The sequence below is a fragment of the Poromitra crassiceps genome, assembly GCF_964638095.1.
Source record: "Poromitra crassiceps genome assembly, chromosome: 25".
NCBI lineage: Eukaryota > Metazoa > Chordata > Actinopteri > Beryciformes > Melamphaidae > Poromitra > Poromitra crassiceps.
This window is the reverse complement of record NC_139649.1, coordinates 5,999,547-6,019,546: the sequence shown is the minus strand read 5'-3', so window position 1 is coordinate 6,019,546 and position 20,000 is coordinate 5,999,547. Positions and strand designations below refer to the sequence as shown.

The 20,000-nt window shown below is 45.4% G+C and overlaps 1 protein-coding gene across 1 annotated transcript in view; it reads right to left on the bottom strand.

Moving 5' to 3' along the window:
- The window catches only part of LOC310798474 (copine-9-like), a gene marked incomplete at both ends in the record, with an annotated part of 140,918 nt that overhangs the window by 116,641 nt on the left and 4,277 nt on the right, over nt 1-20,000 (bottom strand). Inside the window, 2 exons of the mRNA XM_083661015.1 lie at nt 718-764; nt 11,917-11,957. Of these exons, the coding sequence (XP_083517141.1) occupies nt 718-764; nt 11,917-11,957 (88 nt within the window). The remainder of the gene's footprint in view (nt 1-717; nt 765-11,916; nt 11,958-20,000) is intronic.

Genomic DNA, 20,000 nt, shown 5'->3' with positions numbered 1-20,000 from the left:
AACGCGAGCGCCCGACGGAGCTAGCGAATAACCACGCCCAACAAATTTACGTAATTTGACACGCCCGCCCCTCGCTCCACCCCCGCGCCCTTCACGGCAGGGTGAGCATAATTCAGCCTTTAGGAGCGCAGCAGTCCTTCAACTGCCCAGCTGAAAACACAACTAGTCTAGAACAGTGTTTCCCAAAGACTGGGTCGGGACCCACAGGCAGGATCGCAGGAGATTTTATTTGGGTCCCCAAATAAATTTGCAGAATTTCCTTCCACAATGTTTTATTTAAAATGTGTATATTCTTTTACTGAGAGCAAATAAAAACAATGAGACAGCCTGTTAACTCTGCCTAAATGCATTTATTTGGTCTCATTTTATAAAGTATTTGATGTGTATATATGTTTTCAATAATGTGCCAATAATAATTTGTCAATGTGCATAAGCAAAGTTATGATTTAGCAAAATGATATCCCTTCGAAAATGGCTGGTACCTTATTCAAGATGATGCGGAACTTTCAGTAAAAATGGTCAGGAACGTTCATTTCTTCACAAATTTGCCCTTCTCACAATTTATAGATCAGGCCAGTTATGAATAATTTGGGTTGTGATGGTTTGCCATTTTTAAAAAGTGAGTCCCCATAAAAAAAAAAGGTTTAGGAACCACAGGTCTAGAACACAACTTCATCTGATTCGCAAGTAAGAATTCAAAGGTATTTTTTCACTTACCTCTCTCCACTCCTTGGTCCCAAGGCCTTGCAGGTACAACACCACCACTGGGGAGAGAAAGGGAAGAAAGTATAATATTTGACAGGGCGGTTTGTAAACTCGTAGGCAGTGAAAAATATGTGAAAAGTCTGTGTGATTTAAGAGGGATGATCAATAAAGGAAGCTCGCGTCTAAAGAGACGATGATAGAGCTTTGCCTCCGGTGTCTTGGTCAGAGGCCAGGAAACATTCATGAGTCTCGTCAATCATAAATGCAGGTGATCACAGATGCACCACTGCTTAATGCAGTAGCTATAATTGCTTTGCAAAACGATCGTGCGCAGGATAATCATACTCAGTGATCACCCTCTCTCCTCTAACGACAATGTTGGTGAGCAAACATTAATCAAAGACAGGACTTTCCTATCTACAGTATATATTATATCAAATTGAGTATGTGGGCTCTGTTTGTTTGTTTCAAGTTCTGTGTTCGGCCACAGCTATGACATTTTACATGCAATCGGGTTGAAACCTTCAGGGTGTGTGCAGGTGCAGGTGACCTGATGGAACCGCATTTTTTAATTAGGCTAATTAGCTAATGATGTGATGTCATCAGTGATGGTGTCATCAGTGATGATGTCAAAAGTGATGTCCTAAGGGCGCGCGCACACGCACACACACACACACACACACACACACACACACACACAAGGAGGCATTGTGACAGTCACAAGATTGATCAGTGATGTCACACACACAAGGAGGCATTGGGACACACACACACACACACACACACACACACACACACACACACTGATGATGTAATCAGTGATATCATAATGGGGCACACACACACAAGGAGGCATTGTGACATCACTGATGCAATAACATTTAGCAACACAGACATACACACACACACACGCGCATGCCAATAGGGCAGGCGAGGCCACGCAGCAGCCGAGCAACGGGCGAGGCCGCGCAGGCATCGAGTGTGCGAGATGCCTAGTAGATGTGCAAACGCCATCTACGTTATAGCCAACTATCATCAAAGCTAAATATATCAAAAGATTCATAAAATAGTTTTACATTTATGTAATATAAATAATCACCCAATTAGAATCAAAGACATAAAAAGGCATATCTACGAGAGCGTTGGTATAAGTTAAGATGAAACTTTAATGATCCCAGTGGGGAGATTGGGTTGCTGCCCCAGAAAAATGATAATTGATACAACAATAATGAGGACATTATAACAACAATCAGTGCATGCACCAAAACACTCCAACAACTTTTAAACAACTGCAGTAAGCAGTAAAACAACCCAGATACCAACTTCAAAGATGCTGCTACAGATGAGAGAGCAATATGTTGTGATATTGTCATTGCAGTTGTGAGATTTGACCTGGTCCTTCACAATTCTAGACACTGTGTGACCCATTCAAAACCAAAAGTAAACTAGGACTAAAGAGGGGGTTATAGACTATGGCTAGTGCAGCAGCAGCAGCAGCTCTGGCCTGGAAACAGCACATCTATTTCAGTTAACAGGACGGTTGTCCGTCCAAACACTCGGGGGCTTCTCACACATCCTCAAGGTTAAAAGCAGTACATCACCTCTATTAACACTCCCCCTATTCCTCCTCCTATTCCTCCTCCTCCTCCTCCTCCTCCTCCTCCTCCTCCTCCTCCTCCTCCTCCTCATGGTCTTTCATGCTGAAAGGATTTTTGAAGTGGTGATTATGAGGAAATTGTTCAGTTTGCACCATCGTCTCGCTGTGTGTATTCGGTTGTTAAGACTGACGACAGACGTTCACCTCGCGTCACCTCCGGGGACAAGCGGCACCGCTCCTCATTCGCCTCATTCAAAACAACTATGGCGGAACCTGTGAATCTTTTTAGATATCTTTTTATTTAAAAAAATGTTTTAACTTAACATAACTTTTTATAGATAATCTTTTTAGACTTAGCGCCAAACTTAGTTTTTCTACGTACTTTGCTCAGAATTGTAACTTACCTTATTAACTGTGGCCAGTTCCTCTTCTCTTTCTCATCGCAAGGAAAGCGGTAGAATAACAGTTGACTCGTTTTTTTTGTCTCGGATCTCTTCAAACAATGAGGGCCTCAGCACTGCGGCATATTGACAATGCAGAGAGGCTTGGCGCTTGGACCCGGAAGTCGTATTAATCCAAACAAGTTCATTTCGTCTATCTATTATTAACTATTAGAGTTTTCTTATTGAAAGACTGTGTATATTTTGTCGAAAGTCGTATTGTCAGGACGTCATATGTCACAGCTTAACAAGAGAATCGGCATAAGACATTTTTATTCTCCTGCTGCACTGAAGCCACTGGTTTAAGTTAACCACAGTGCATTGTGTTTTATTACAGGACATGGATTTAATTAACTTGATGAAGCGAGTGATTATACACTTGTTAAACTATTAGACTTGGTAAACTAGTAGACTTGCTCTCTTCACTCGTCATTGTGGGACATGTAACCTTCAGCAAGAGAAATAGGCTATCTGGTGACTTCTCTGTAGGTACTGTAAACTTAGCTTAGATGTAACAGCTATTTCTGAGTGAAGTAGCTGTAGCTCCGGTAGAGCTCGCTTTGGATAAAAAAGGTCGCTGGTACAATCCTCCAGTCTGCATGTCGAAGTGTCCTTGGGCAAGAAGATACTGAAGCCCAAATTGCTCCCGATGTTGTGCCAGCACCCTGCATGGTAGCTTGCCGCCATCGGTGTATGAATGGGTGAATGTACCTCCTGATTGTAAATCGCTTTGGATAAAAGCGCTATATTAATGCAGGCCATTTACCATTCATCATTTGTGATTACTACAGCAGAATAAAATGGAGCTACTGTAATAATTGCAATTCCTTTTCTGCCCATAGACACATTGTTACATTTTTGTATTGTATTGTGATAAAAAATCTTTAATATATCATCCGCAGTAATTATGCTAATATTGTCTCCCTCAGTGATAGCAACAATATATCTCACAATTTCTACCATGTTTTCAATTGCATTTCAACAATCTAGTGTTCTGTATGTTGAGTGCATTTTTGAATATTTTCATTCTCCATTTTTATTAATATTTTAAAGATTAAAATAATAATAACAACCTGAAATGACATGGAGGATATGGATAATGTGATCTATTTGTAGGTTGGTTGTGTTTTTGATTTTGTCAGTGGGGTAAAATCAGCGCTTTATGTTGTCCTCCCTCCTCTCATCACACCTGGCTGCTGCCTCCTGCCCTCCACACCTCATCTTCTCCCTGCGCTCAGTCAGCCGTGTCTCTGGTCTGACACTTCAACTGGTCATTTTTTAGGTTTTACTGGAAATCCCAAAACCAACATAAGAGCTGGACGCAAAACACAGAACAACAAATAGGCTATATTACCTAGCATAGTTAGCCCACTAGGTCACATTAAGCTAACATTAATTCAATTAACGCTAAACAGAAGAGTTAGCCAAGCCTAGCTGCTATCGTTCAAAACTAGTTTAAGATGCAAAGCACATTAATATTACAGGTTACAACATAGGCTACTAACCGTGCAATCTTGGAACCCATCGGTTAAACAAACAAACAAACTTTTTTTTCTCTAACTTCTTCGGGGCTTCTTTCTACTGACTGTGTTGCGCGCGACAGCAGGAACTACTAGCTAGGTAACAGTCGTTTTCAAAATAAAAGCTCCTCTCAAAACAGGAAATAAGGCACTATAAGCTTAACACAGGTAAAAAAAAAAAAAAAAAACATAATAAAAGCAACAGAAATCACTGTTCAACAGGACTATCTCTTCTCTAAAGCTAAAACATAAATTGGGGCATTTAACACACACAGATAGAGCAAAAGGACTCCCAAATCAGATTAAAAAAAATGTGTTGGCCTCAAACCTTAACCCACACATTCAAGACAAGCCGCCCCCTGGTGGTCAAAACAAGGAAGCGCATGCGTAGTCCACCACACACTAAATGGGCCTTTTTCCCAGCTGCCATTTTGTGTCTAAAAGGCAGGGTAAACACAGGTGCAACCGAATCATTAATTAGGGCCCCAGCACTGGAACGCCTAAATGGATTGGAAGTTGGAAACCCTAATCAATGTTTTGATTGCACCTGTGTTACAATACTTCCTGCCTTTTAGACACAAAATGGGTGCTGTGAAAAAGGCCCATTGGGTTATTTAGGCTACACCACTCCAATTCTTTTATTTTCATTCTCCCCTTACCCCACCCCTGACTCCTCCCGTTCACCTCCCCTCTCCTCTCCTCTCTTCTTCCTGTCTATCTCTCTCTTGCCTCTTCCATTTCACCTCGCTCCTGTTTCTCTCCTCTCCTCTCCATCCTCTGCTTTCTTCCTCTTATCTCCTCTTTCCACCTCTTCGCTCTGCTCTCCTTCCCTCTCCTCTCCCCAATCTCCCCTTCTCACTCCTCCTCTCCTCATCAGACCACCATACAGCACATCAAAGCCATCATCAGACCACCATACACCACATCAAAGCCAAGCACAGCGTAGCCAGGCAGTGTAGAGGAAGCCAATCGGCATAATGCTTCTGCCTCCGTGGGACGGGGAGGCCATTCGACTATGACGACCTGACCACCACTGGCCCCCGCGCATCCCAATCCTCTCTGCTCCCCTTTTCAAAGCAGAAAAAAGCAAGATGCAGGAGGAGAAAAGAAAAACAGGGTCAAGCTAAATTAATAAATACTGAGACGGAGAGAGAGAGAGAGAGAGAGAGAGAGAGAGAGAGAGAGAGAGAGAGAGAGAAGAGTTTAGGAATGGATGGCTAACTGATTCCATTCGGTAGAGAGAGAGAGAGAGAGAGAGAGAGAGAGAGAGAGAGAGAGAGAGAGAGAGAGTGAGGCATTTATGGGGAGTGACCAACCTGTTACGGTAAGAGGGTGTGTGTGTGTGTGTGTGTGTGTGTGTGTGTGTGTGTGTGTGTGTGTGTGTGTGTGTGTGGTGTGTGTGGGTGTGTGTGTGTGTGTGTGTGTGTGTGTGTATGTGTGTGTGTGTGTGTGTGTGTGTGTGTGTGTGTGTGTGTGTGTGTGTGCGCGTGCGCGTGTGTGTGTGTGTGTGTGTGCGCGTGTGCGTGTGTGTGTGTGTGTGTGCGTGCGAGCATGCAAGCTTGTAAACACACACAAGTGTCCATCGTGCACAAACAACTAAAATACTACTAAATAAAATATTTACATTGCGTGTATGTTATCCATTAAAGGCAACTGCACGCACACATTGGCATCCCCGAAAGGCAGCAAGAGGGAGGAGGGTTTGAATTTCGGGGGGACTTCATTACCCAGAATTCATAACATCGTAAGATGGTCTCAGATGAGAGCTGCGATCTGCCATCAAATCTCATGGGCCTCTGCATTGAGATGAAGGCACAGCGAGCGATCCACATCCACTCTGCCAGCGGAGAGCGCGAACGCAGTCTTCCACAGTCGATAGCAAGAGCCTAATAGGGACGGCTTTCTCAGGGAAAAGAGGGCATAGTGAACCATCAAGGCGTCCCCTGGGTTGCTATCAAAGAGGACGTGTACACAGTGTAGCAGCGCATCACTTCTTCCACTGTTGCTCCTCCTCCATGGGAATGAACAGTCTGCATCCCATGTTTGTAAAGGAATGAAGGAGGCACCAGTAGGTCCAACTGGAGAGGAGAGGTAATGCATACTACTAGCAATGCTGCCTGTCCCACTTTCTCAACACGCCAACTTGTAAGAAAAGGGTCAAACAAAATGCTTATTAAGAAAATAATTTCTTAGTGTCAGATTCAAAACAGGCACTCCGGCCTTTGTTGGTGGAAAACGACCATGAGCTGAGAGGAATCTCCATCTTGGTACCTTCCCCTGGGCAGTAAGTTTGTTACTAACAAGAAGTCGCCTATATCTAAAGTTCTGATATACTTATTTATGAAGACCAGTGAATTGTTAAGAACATGGGCGTGTGTTTGTTCCAAAGGACACTGTTGTCACAGAAACACATATTTTTCCCCCATGAACCAATGCTTTTTATGCATGCAGATCAATGTACTAAATAATGTAGGGGGCTAAATGCTGTATATGGGGCATCTGCATAGTTAATTATATTATATAATATTATTATTATATATTATATAATAATTATATTAATTATATTCTACTAATGGATCACAATACATAAATGAGGACTCAAGTAGTCTCATTTGCACATCTGGTCTCCAACGCCCTGCCAATTACCAATCAGTTAATCAGAAGAATCAATGCAGAATATTTACACTCTATTGACTTCGGCTCTGCCAATTATCCGCTGGCTTGGATCTATCAATCTGGAGAATGGGCTCACTCAAATTGTGTCAGTGGCTCTCAATACTGTGTGACATTATGTGTGTGCACTGACGCCATCTCTGACTGGACACCCAGCTCAGATCGAAGGGGTCATGGCTGGGGGACATGAAAGGCGTGGAGGGGCGCCATGCCCCACGCCCCCCCACCACCCAGTGGGGAGGAAGGGTTTGAAGTTCAGGACGCCTCTGACACAATCATTACCCTCTGTGCCCACCTCTCCACCTCTGACACAATCATTACCCTCTGTGCTCACCTCTCCACCTCTGACACAATCATTACCCTCTGTGCTCACCTCTCCACCTCTGACACAATCATTACCCTCTGTGCTCACCTCTCCACCTCTGACGCAATCATTACCCTCTGTGTCCACCTCTCCACCTCTGACACAATCATTACCCTCTGTGCTCACCTCTCCACCTCTGGCACAATCATTACCCTCCCTGCTCTCCACCTCTGACACAATCATTACCCTCCCTGCTCACCTCTCCACCTCTGACACAATCATTACCCTCCCTGCTCACCTCTCCACCTCTGACACAATCATTACCCTCCCTGCTCTCCACCTCTGACACAATCATTACCCTCCCTGCCCACCTCTCCACCTCTGACACAATCATTACCCTCCCTGCCCACCTCTCCACCTCTGACACAATCATTACCCTCCCTGCCCACCTCTCCACCTCTGACACAATCATTACCCTCCCTGCTCACCTCTCCACCTCTGACACAATCATTACCCTCCCTGCCCACCTCTCCACCTCTGACACAATCATTACCCTCCCTGCCCACCTCTGACACAATCATTACCCTCCCTGCCCACCTCTCCACCTCTGACACAATCATTACCCTCCCTGCTCACCTCTCCACCTCTGACACAATCATTACCCTCCCTGCTCTCCACCTCTGACACAATCATTACCCTCTGTGCCCACCTCTCCACCTCTGACACAATCATTACCCTCCCTGCTCTCCACCTCTGACGCAATCATTACCCTCCCTGCCCACCTCTCCACCTCTGACACAATCATTACCCTCTGTGCTCACCTCTCCACCTCTGACGCAATCATTACCCTCTGTGTCCACCTCTGACACAATCATTACCCTCCCTGCCCACCTCTCCACCTCTGACACAATCATTACCCTCCCTGCCCACCTCTCCACCTCTGACACAATCATTACCCTCCCTGCCCACCTCTCCACCTCTGACACAATCATCACTCTCCCTGCCCACCTCACCACCTCTGACACAATCATTACCCTCCCTGCTCTCCACCTCTGACACAATCATTACCCTCTGTGCCCGCCTCTCCACCTCTGACACAACCATTACCCTCTGTGCCCACCTCTCCACCTCTGACACAATCATTACCCTCTGTGCTCACCTCTCCACCTCTGACGCAATCATTACCCTCTGTGTCCACCTCTCCACCTCTGACACAATCATTACCCTCTGTGCTCACCTCTCCACCTCTGGCACAATCATTACCCTCCCTGCTCTCCACCTCTGACACAATCATTACCCTCCCTGCTCACCTCTCCACCTCTGACACAATCATTACCCTCCCTGCTCACCTCTCCACCTCTGACACAATCATTACCCTCCCTGCTCTCCACCTCTGACACAATCATTACCCTCCCTGCCCACCTCTCCACCTCTGACACAATCATTACCCTCCCTGCCCACCTCTCCACCTCTGACACAATCATTACCCTCCCTGCCCACCTCTCCACCTCTGACACAATCATTACCCTCCCTGCTCACCTCTCCACCTCTGACACAATCATTACCCTCCCTGCCCACCTCTCCACCTCTGACACAATCATTACCCTCCCTGCCCACCTCTGACACAATCATTACCCTCCCTGCCCACCTCTCCACCTCTGACACAATCATTACCCTCCCTGCTCACCTCTCCACCTCTGACACAATCATTACCCTCCCTGCTCTCCACCTCTGACACAATCATTACCCTCTGTGCCCACCTCTCCACCTCTGACACAATCATTACCCTCCCTGCTCTCCACCTCTGACGCAATCATTACCCTCCCTGCCCACCTCTCCACCTCTGACACAATCATTACCCTCCCTGCCTGCCTCTCCACCTCTGACACAATCATTACCCTCCCTGCTCTCCACCTCTGACGCAATCATTACCCTCCCTGCCTGCCTCTCCACCTCTGACACAATCATTACCCTCCCTGCTCTCCACCTCTGACACAATCATTACCCTCCCTGCCCACCTCTCCACCTCTGACACAATCATTACCCTCCCTGCTCACCTCTCCACCTCTGACACAATCATTACTCTCCCTGCTCTCCACCTCTGACACAATCATTACCCTCCCTGCTCACCTCTCCACCTCTGACACAATCATTACCCTCTGTGCCCACCTCTCCACCTCTGACACAATCATTACCCTCTGTGCCCACCTCTCCACCTCTGACACAATCATTACCCTCCCTGCCTGCCTCTCCACCTCTGACACAATCATTACCCTCCCTGCTCTCCACCTCTGACACAATCATTACTCTCCCTGTCTGCCTCTCCACCTCTGACACAATCATTACCCTCCCTGCCCACCTCTCCACCTCTGACCACTGGGGAAGAAAGGCTATCTATGGGACATATCAATAAAGGACCCCTGGCCCACCAGCGACCTGTTTCTGCACGTGTGTGTGTGTGTGTGTGTGTGTGTGTGTGTGTGTGTGTGTGTGTGTGTGTGTGTGTGCGTGCGTGTGTGCGTGCGTGCGTGCGTGCATGCGTGCGCATGTGTGTGTTTCAAACCCTTGTCCGTAGATAAAAAAAACAATCCTATTCCCCAAATGTCATTAACACTAACATCTATAAACCAATGTGAGAAGATTATGTTAATCCTTAAAGCAAATCTGTATTTCAAGAGGCAGGATTATAAATCAGATCGCTGTTAAAATCTTTCACAAAATGTCGACTGAAATTTAGTTCATAAATAAAGATTTGTGTGATTGCAAGATATCCCTAATCCTCAGCCTCTCCATTCTGCGTGCTGCTGTTTTGCATAGCCTATTGCACAAAATAACTATTGGCATCAAACTTTCTCAAACAACTGGTCTGAGAACAGAAGTTTGAACAGAACCTGGTGGTGGGGTCTGGTCTCCTGTGCTATTCTTCCCTTCCTCTGGTACCCTTCAGGTACCAAGGTCTGCTGAGGATGGGCCAATAATCTGACCAGGGGCAGGTGGGTTGGGGACATCACACTTACAACTTTGTCTGCTTTATTTGCTTATGTTACAGGGTTCCCAGTGGGACCCTGTTCTTATGGAGGGGGGTGTGATGACCCTCCCACTCTCCTGGCACGTTGTCTTCACCTGGGCCCAGTCAGTGCACTCATTGGGCTTAACGTAACGATTTTCAACCAGCTTCGTATCATTACAAAATCAGTAGTACGGTATATCCAAAAACTGTAAACCATTTTACAGGCATTCATTTAGTTTGACAGTTATTGAGAGTTTGGCGCATGAGTCCTTTCTTTATTACTTCCTTCAGCCGGGTTGTCACGCACGCGCGCACACACACACACACACACACACACACACACACACACACGCGCGCGCGCGCGCGTGCACACACACACACACACACACACACACACACACACACACACACACACACACACACACACACACACACACACACAACACACAACATTCTGCGGTTTTCTGATCTCAGTTTTCATAAGTCTGAAATCTTTGGAGACGGAAAGACAAACAACTCTTCATTTGGCTGCGAAGAAGAAAAGGCTCATAAAACAAGCATCACATCTCCTGCTATGCTGCTGCTTTCTGCACTTTACAGGCTCTTTGCAATCAAGTCAACATCTCTCTCCTCCTCTCTTTCTGTGTCTCTCTGTCTCTCTCTCCTCCTCTCTCTCTGTGTCCTCCTCTCTCTCTGTGTGGCTCTGTGTCTCTCTCCTCCTCTCTCTCTGTGTCTCTGTGTGTCTCTCTCCTCCTCTCTCTCTGTGTCTCTCTCTCCTCCTCCTCCTCTCTCTCTCTGTGTCTCTCTCTCCTCCTCTCTGTGTCTCTGTGTCTCTCTCTCCTCCTCTCTGTGTCTCTGTGTCTCTCTGTCCTCCTCTCTGTGTCTCTGTGTCTCTCGCCTCCTCTCTCTCTCTGTGTCTCTGTGTCTCTGTGTCTCTCTCTCTCCTCCTCTCTTTCTGTGTCTCTGTGTCTCTCTCTCTCCTCCTCTCTCTCTGTGTCTCTGTGTCTCTCTCTCCTCCTCTCTCTCTCTGTGTCTCTGTGTCTCTCTCCCCTCCTCCTCCTCTCTCTCTGTCTGCATTTTTTCCTCCGCAAAACGTAAAAGCTTTAATTTATCTGTTGTCCACACCACTCACTGCTGATTACTCTCGCTCTCTTGGTCACACATGCACAGATTGAAATTACTCTGACAGTGTGTGTGTGTGTGCGTGCGTACGTACGTGCGTGCGTGCGTGCGTACGTACGTGTGTGTGTGTGTGTGTGTGTGTGTGTGTGCACATGTGGAGGGGGGGGTACTATTCGTTAATTGACAAATCAACAAACTTGATTCAGAGAGACTTGGCCGAGGCCGACTGACCCCTGGGGGCCACTCTTTTCATTCACTTGGCTCTCATGTGGAGTGGAGTGTCTCTCGGTCTCTAAATGCTCTCGGGGAGACTCGGGTGTTATTGCTGCTCAGCCATGCGTGCCGTGCGCTGATAAGGTGTGTGAAGTGATTCAATAGTCGCGGCATGAAATTGAACAAATTCTGTTTGAGTAAGGTGTTGCACAGTGTAAGTTAAGGCACCAGGGACTGTAATTCCTTCAGAGGCATTGTGTGGAACTCATTTACAAACATGAACGTGAGAGATGAAATGGCTGAGAAGAATGGATGTGAAAATGACATGTTACCTGGGTCTGACTTGGAGAAGGTGTCCATGTCCAGCAGGTTCCTGTAGGAAAAGGCAAAAGGTTGCAGTTTATAAAGATACAATTGGGAGTGCAGATGTGGGGCAAGAAGACATCAATATAGATTGGCAGAGTAAAAATCAGGTGCTCTTCCAGGATGGAGCATATATAGATACAAGATAAAAAAGAGGTAGCTGTCCAGTGTGGTTGCGCGTTTCGACTCAAAGAGTCTTCATTACCCTGATGAAGACTCTTTGAGACGAAACGCGTTGGTATCCCTGTTAGAATAAAGGATTTTTAATATAATTCAGAGGGCCTCGGATGTCTTTCTCTGCTCCATTCAACACCTGGGGAACTTCCTGCAACCACACTGGACAGCTACCTCTTTTTTTATCTTGTAGGTTGCAGTTTAGATCAGCTCAGTCTATCTATGGGGTCAGGATCCCAAAGAGGCTTTCCTGATAAAATCCTAATATGATTTTATCGGGAATATACTGTACAGTTCTATATCTATGCTATGACTGTAATAATGTAAAACACAACTATGCAGTGGGTGAATACATGGCTGGTTATTCATTTGAAATAAGATTCAAAAGAAACCTGGCCACATCAGCTGTAATGATTGAATGATATTTATTATAATTTTCTTTAATTTATATAATAACAGTCAGTCTTCTTACTTCTTACTTAATGCTAGCAGCCACTACGCCAAGTGGGTCTCAAACTTTTTTCACCTCAAGGACCCCTAAACTGACACAAATTAGACCACGGACCTCCATTTGATTTTGTCCCATGCAGGGTCCCCCATCTGATCAGATTTTTGCTTTTAAATGTTTTATTACAGAAAGTCTATGAAACCCATGACCAAAATAGTCCTACAATCTGTCATTGTGTTATGCATGGATGGCATTATAGTGAAAATAAGGAACCCCCTCAAGGCCCCCTGGGGGTTCCCGGACGGCGGACTCCACTTTGAGAACCACTGCACTAGGCTATGACTCAACATAGTGCAGCCTACTAAAGTGTTGACATGAAGCTTCTATCACTACTGTCAAGTATTATATTACACTAGAATGAATGAGAGCTGATTAATTAATTGTATTAATATTCGGGGGGGGGGGGGGGGGGGCAGGTTGAAACATAAGAACAGACTGTACAAACACATATTTCATATTCCTCAAGGGGAATGAATCGCACACACACACACACACACACACACACACACACACACACACACACACACACACACACACAGACACACACACACATACACACACACACACACACACACACACACGCAGAGAGCACAATATCACACAGGTGTCAAATCCTGGCCAGGATTATTGAGCAGAATAGGTGACCCGATTCCCTCTTAACAACTTATCCCGTCGGTGATAATTGACCGTACTAACGAGCACAGTATTCAATAAAGGGCTGAGGAGCACTAATTGAGAAGCTTGTTATTGGAGTGATCATGTGACACAGATGGAGATGTTCCACTCTGGACGGGCTGTAGAGCTGCCAGCGCCTCCACCGGCCTGCTGCTTTCAAACACTGCCCAGGGTGACATACAGTACGGAGCTGGACTACTGGAAGGGAAGGGTGTATGTGTGTGTATGTATCTGAGAGCCATATTAGCAGATTATTGTCATATTGGGTGTTATAAATAGCCGGTGTGTTCATGTATGTATGTAGGTGACAGATGTCTCGGCACACACGGTTTAAGAAAAAATATCTTATTTATTGTGGGCAAGCAAGGTGATGAACGTTTCGCCTAGAAGGCTTCGTCAGCATGACAATAATGACAATGGACAAACATTATATACAGGGGTAGACACTGATCACAGCCAATCACTCGCAGGAGGGGACTAATGGAGAATGGAGATCAGCCGTGTTAGGTGGCAGGCCAATCATCTTTATAGACATGCATAGATTACCAGGCATCGGTCTAAAGAAATTCATCAATATGAAAAATTCATCAATATGAAAAAGAAATATAGTTTGTCTTTGTACAATACAAGTAGGCTATAATAGTCATTTATAAAAGAAAACAGTATGGAAATAACTCTTGGACAAATATAATGAATATAATGAATGATAGACAGAAAGGGGGGGGGGTGTGGCTGAAAGCTGGTCAGTACAAAAAACATGTAACAAATAACAGGGAATAAACCAAATAACCTCAAACCATCTGTGAAAAAAGGTGAAAAATCAATAACGACGAAGATAATAAAGAAGATAATAATTTTGATCAAAAGGAATTATATAAAGAAGGAATGATATAAAGAATGATATAAAGCAATAAAGAAATGTGTGTATGTGCCTGTATGTTTGCCAGGCTGCTGGCTGGCCTGGTCTATCTGCTGCTGGCAGTGGGACACATGTCTTAGGGGATTTGCTGCCATATTGTGTTTTCTCTTTTCGACTTCCACGTGTCATCCTTTTGCCATGTCGCAATGATCGTTTTCATGTCTATATTTAGACTTTTTTTTTCCTAATCTCCTATAGATGTGTGTGCTGTGGCGGTCAACAGGAAATGGATGGACATATGCGGGTACATAAAGCGAAAACTGAAATAGAATCCATAATCCCGAAGCCTGCTCCTCCTCCTCCTCCCAAACTCTTGTCACCCTCCCTGATACCGAAGCTTATAGCATTAGCATGACTCCGCCTTAACTGATTTAACGGCGGCTCCCCTCATAACAGCACAATAGGCTTAAGTGCCTAAATCTCGAGCGGTAAGGCGTGCAAAGACTTTCTGTGTCCAGAGAATGACTACGTATAATAGAGAAATGCTACGTGAAATTTCTGTTGTTCCAAATCTGTTATCTCTGCCAAGGAGATTATGTTTTCGTCGCCATTTGTTTTGTCTGTTTGTTTGTTTGTTTGTTTGTTTGTCTGTCAGCAGGATTACGGAAAAACTACTCCAAAGCCAAATTTCATGAAACTTCGTGGATGCAGGGATGTATTACCGAACGGGCCTACCAGGCCCAGGCCCAGGGGCCGCAGAGCTCAGGGGGCCCATAACCCAGAGCCTCTTCAGAGGACAACCGCGTATCTTGCTCGGGCCTGGGACCAAATGATCCCTTATAGAGACACTGCGTAACGCGTCATCATTCAGAAGCCACGCCCAAGACGGGGGAAAACAGAAACCCCTCCTCCAATCCTGGCGTTCTCCTATGTCACGTGCAAGGTTGCGTGTTGCACAAAAAGAGCGTATATACGGAAGATGAACACTCCAACTTACTTCCTTGACAGCTAGATCCACATTCCAATTCTCAATGGCTTCCTTGTTTTGCTCAGGAGTACAAAAAAACTTTAACTGGCGATTTTTTACATTTGTTGTCTGCGCAGCCCCACCACACAACAGCTTTTAGCTATGTTTAATTCAAGGTAAATGACGCTGGTGTGTGGAAATGAATGGAGCTTTCCCCCATGATGGGCGTGGCCTATTTCATGCAGTGTCTCTATAGGGCCCCAACCCTTTATTTTTTGACAAAATGTTCCATAGGTTTATGAACAATTAGAGGGTTTTGTGATTTTGGCCTTATTGTGCTGTTGTCTTTGAGTGTTCAGGTGGCTGTGCTGTGAATCCTGTTGAGAGTCAGGTGAATGTATGTCTTACTTCTTATTCTGGCCTTAATTGTGTGTTTGTGCGCTGTGAGGGGGGCCCTTCATGTGTCCAGGCCCAGGGGCCCATCATGTCATAATCCGCCTATGTGTGGATGGGTGTAGCATGGGCCAAGGAAGAACCCATTACATTTTCGAGCGGATCCGGATTTGACTCGCAGAATTCACATAGCAGACTGGACTATTGGCCTTATTGGAGGAGGTCCGCAATCTCTGGGTGCCCTTCTAGTTTTCACTGATTTGCCACAAAGTTGACTGGCAGTGATTTTCTCAAATTGCTTGTTAGCAGAGACGAGTCGGGTGACAACTCCCAAGTCTATGAAAAAATGAGGGGCAATGAACCACTAGACAGAACATCGATCAGAAATACAGAACCTGATGTACGTAACACCAGGACCGCTGCCTTTCATCTGAAGAATCTGGAGGTTTTGGTTTTGGCGTCGATCGCGCTTTTAATCCGACAACGAGAACAGAGCATCCGCTTTGTCTCTGACTCTAAACGTCCATGAGTCACTAATGTGATTTAAATCTTTTGTGTGTAACGTGATCTTATGCTCGGGACCTTCAGGAACGTGACATGGGGCAGGTTGGGTATCCAATCAGAGCACTCCCCCTGCTGTGATTGACATTCTCCCACTGTGAAGTCCCGGCTCCCCCCGTGCTCACTGACCTACCTGGCATTTCGTGTCTAAAAGCACCACCAATGTCACTTTTTAGCATCAGACCGGCTACCACGCTATGCAGCTCTCAAATGCCTTATAGCAGCAGAATAAAAAAAACACCCACGCTTGATACACATAAATCATCATTAGTCTAGAATTTGATATCGATGTTTTTGGATGGAAGCTGTTGATACAGTATAGTTGATATTTGGATGCCAACTTGATTATGTTACAGCTGCACTAGGCAAGTTTTGTTTTAATCTAAAGTGTCCCACTGTACTGTACATTGCTGGGTTCCACAGGTAAACTTCCAAAAATTCAAACAATCATCTCTCATTGCCACTAGGGTGTAGTCTGGTAAACCTTCCGGTCACGTGAACTCACATTTGTGCGGGCTACTTCAGATTCTACAAGGCGGACGGGCCAATCAGCGACCTGTCTCGTATAGTTGACATCGTAACCGGCCAATCAGGAACGCCTGGCAAAACAGTACTTGCTTCCTCCGTGGCTCTCCGCCTCCAGCAGTAACGTCAAAGTTCACCGAGTTAAACAGCCATAAGTGCAGTTATTGCAGAAAATTAGGCTCAATAACAACAATGAAACAAGAACAGCCGTATGCAACAGTGGAGTTTGCATCTAGTCCAGACAGATCCAACAAACGAAACAGAATGTGAGTTCACAGATCCAGATGAAATAGCCTAGAGCTGCTTTAAAATGTTTCCCAATCTTCAGAAAACGAAGGCGACAAAGGACAGTTAAAAACAACTCATTTGTGCATAATTGTATGGAATCTGATCAAATTGTCGCATTAGAACTGATTCTAACGTGACATTTTTCTCATGTGACATTATTCCAACGAGGGAATTTATGAACATATTATGAATTTAAGCAAGCCACAAAACATAAACTACAGTACCGCATCAAAAACAATGTATCTATAATTCTAATAAGGCCCCTATGATATGATATTTTTGAAAACATATTTATCTGAATTTGCTGACCGTATCAGAGGTAGACGACACTGAATGAATCAGATCTTATAGGCTTACTTAATAAAATGTCATTATCGGCCCAATGTATATACCTGTCTAACCCTACCCATTATTAGACCAACAACAACAACAACAAGGTAATAAACATAATGAAAATGATAAGCAAGCCACAAAGCAGAAGCTCCCCTGTTTCCATTGTAGTCCATTTCAGGCATTAGAGAGCTATTTTCATGAATATGGCACATGTGTCGGGGAAGGGGCGGGCTGGAGGGCGGGGGGGCATTTGAGGTTATAGGTGCTTAGTTTGCTGACAAGATGGGAGGTAATTGTATTCCCATTGAAACAATCCTGTGCCGGCGGTGATCATCGCAGAGCTCCGGCGCGGCTGCCACGCTCGGCTTGTCTAATAGGATCTAGAGGAGTGGCGTTTGGCTGGCCGCCAGGCAGACTGCCTCTTATATAAGACAGAAGAAGAAGAGAGGGAGAGGGCTCCTTCCCAGCATCACCCCTGACAGAGCTGTTTTACATGCTTTACACAAGCGTGCACTAGCCGCAAATCCGATTGGTTCGTCAAAGCTGACTGTCCACATTAAAATCATAGGTGTGGATGAGGACTCTGCCCATAAGGATTTTGCCATCACCAAGTTGAGCCATCGCAGAACAGTTGCTGCAACAACTGTTATTTTCAAAATGCACACTACCAAGTGCCCGGCAGACCTGAAAGCGCTGCTACCCCCCGCTCATGTCCCAGGTCGAACCACCCGGAGGCTCCCACCCAACCATGCCCTGTCACTGCCCAGGGCAAACACCAAATGCCTGGACAGGAGCTTTCTCCACTCTGCCATAGCAACATGGAACAGCCTTCCCCCCGCGGTTGTTGGAGACATTACATCAAGCAGTGTTGATGCCTTCAAGAAGAGACTGAACAAGCACCTCCTCAGCACGAGACCCTAAAACTCAAGGACTTCTATTTATCATACTTAACCAGTCTCACATAATGTATGAGTAGCTGCAGATCAATGCTAGGCTCTCTGAATGTTGTTCATGAAGCCTGTATCTGTAATAGCATAATAATAATAATAAAAAAAGTGAGATGAAGTGAGATGAAGTGAGGAGAGAAGTGAGATGAAGTGAGGAGAAGTGAGGAGAAGTGAGGAGAAGTGAGGTGAAGTGAGGAGAAGTGAGGAGAAGTGAGGTGAAGTGAGGAGAAGTGAGGAGAAGTGAGGATGATGAGATGAAGTGAGGAGAAGTGAGGAGAAGTGAGGATGATGAGATGAAGTGAGGAGAAGTGAGGAGAAGTGAGGAGAAGTGAGGAGAAGTGAGGATGATGAGATGAAGTGAGGAGAAGTGAGATGAAGTGAGGAGAAGTGAGGAGAAGTGAGGATGATGAGATGAAGTGAGGAGAAGTGAGGAGAAGTGAGGATGATGAGATGAAGTGAGGAGAAGTGAGATGAAGTGAGGAGAAGTGAGGAGAAGTGAGGATGATGAGATGAAGTGAGGAGGAGAGGATGATGTTTGATGTTGGGACGAGGTGGCTCTATTCAGTCTGAGTCCAGAGTTCGGGGGTGTTGGGGGAGAGGCAGTGGACACCTGTTCAGATGGAGGGGGGAAAGCATTGGGATCACCGCGGCACAAACAGCCCAACATCTGAGTTAGAATCCACCGCCGGGTCCGGGGAGATGGTCTCCGTACACTGGAGATGTTTATTTCATGTAATGGGCTCAGTAGGTGACGGGCGTGTCATCTTGCATCACTTTCAAAACCAACAGTGAATAAGGGCAAAAGTAGGCCGAAGCATTTTTTGGTCCACTGACTTCAGTCTGTGGGATTACCAGCCACTTTTATACAGCAGGAACTCTGAACAATGCTACTGTAGGCAAACGGCAAACGCACAGCAGTAATTGCCTGGTAGCACTGTTTACTCCTCGTCTTGCTTATCTGCCTGTCTTGCTTTATTATATTCAGTGAAAACTAATAAAAAACAAATGATATGCATCAGAATTTAAACGTCTATTAAAGAGTAAGTAAACCCCAATCTCAGATCTGTGTAAAGCCTGATATGGGGGGAGGGGCATGCCATTTTCTGCTATAGGTAGGTGACATCACCTGGTATGAAAGATCAGACAATAGCAGATTACAGCAGCATGCCTTTACCATTAGATGTCAGACTTTCACAGATTTGGGTTTGGGGTTTATGTACTCTTTAAAGGAACTATGTGCCGCTTTTGAACCTTATCTCTATGGCTATCCCAAATCAGGATATAGTGTGAAACACAACAGTGTTTTCAATGTTCTGTGTCTCTAGGGGGGCGTGCATGGCTTCAGGATCTGCTCTACGTCATTGGACGTCACAGGTTCGAGGAAGAGATGACATCACTGGTTCTAGGAAGTAGAGCAGATCTTGAAGGTGCGCGCCGGCTCGCACGGCTGTTATTCGAGCTACATATTGTATTTACTAATTTTTGTACGCCCGCATCCACGGGAGAGTCAGATCAAGAGCCTTAACGAGCCTTAACGAGCCATACCAGCTGGTGAGGGCTGAGTTTCTGCCAGCAGACGAACGGGGAGCTCTCAGTGCAGGCAACGTGGGGAATTATACATTGTTCATCTGCATATACTGATTTTGTAATGATACAAAGCTTGTTGAAAAGTGGCAAATGTTCAAAGTAATTAGACTCCAATAGAGAGGAGTAAGCAAACTCGTTAAATCAGAGATGCAACAGAAACATCTAGGGAAGAGGTAATATACCCCTATTTTTTATTGTTGGGATTGAAACTACTGATATTTGGATCCCAACTTGAC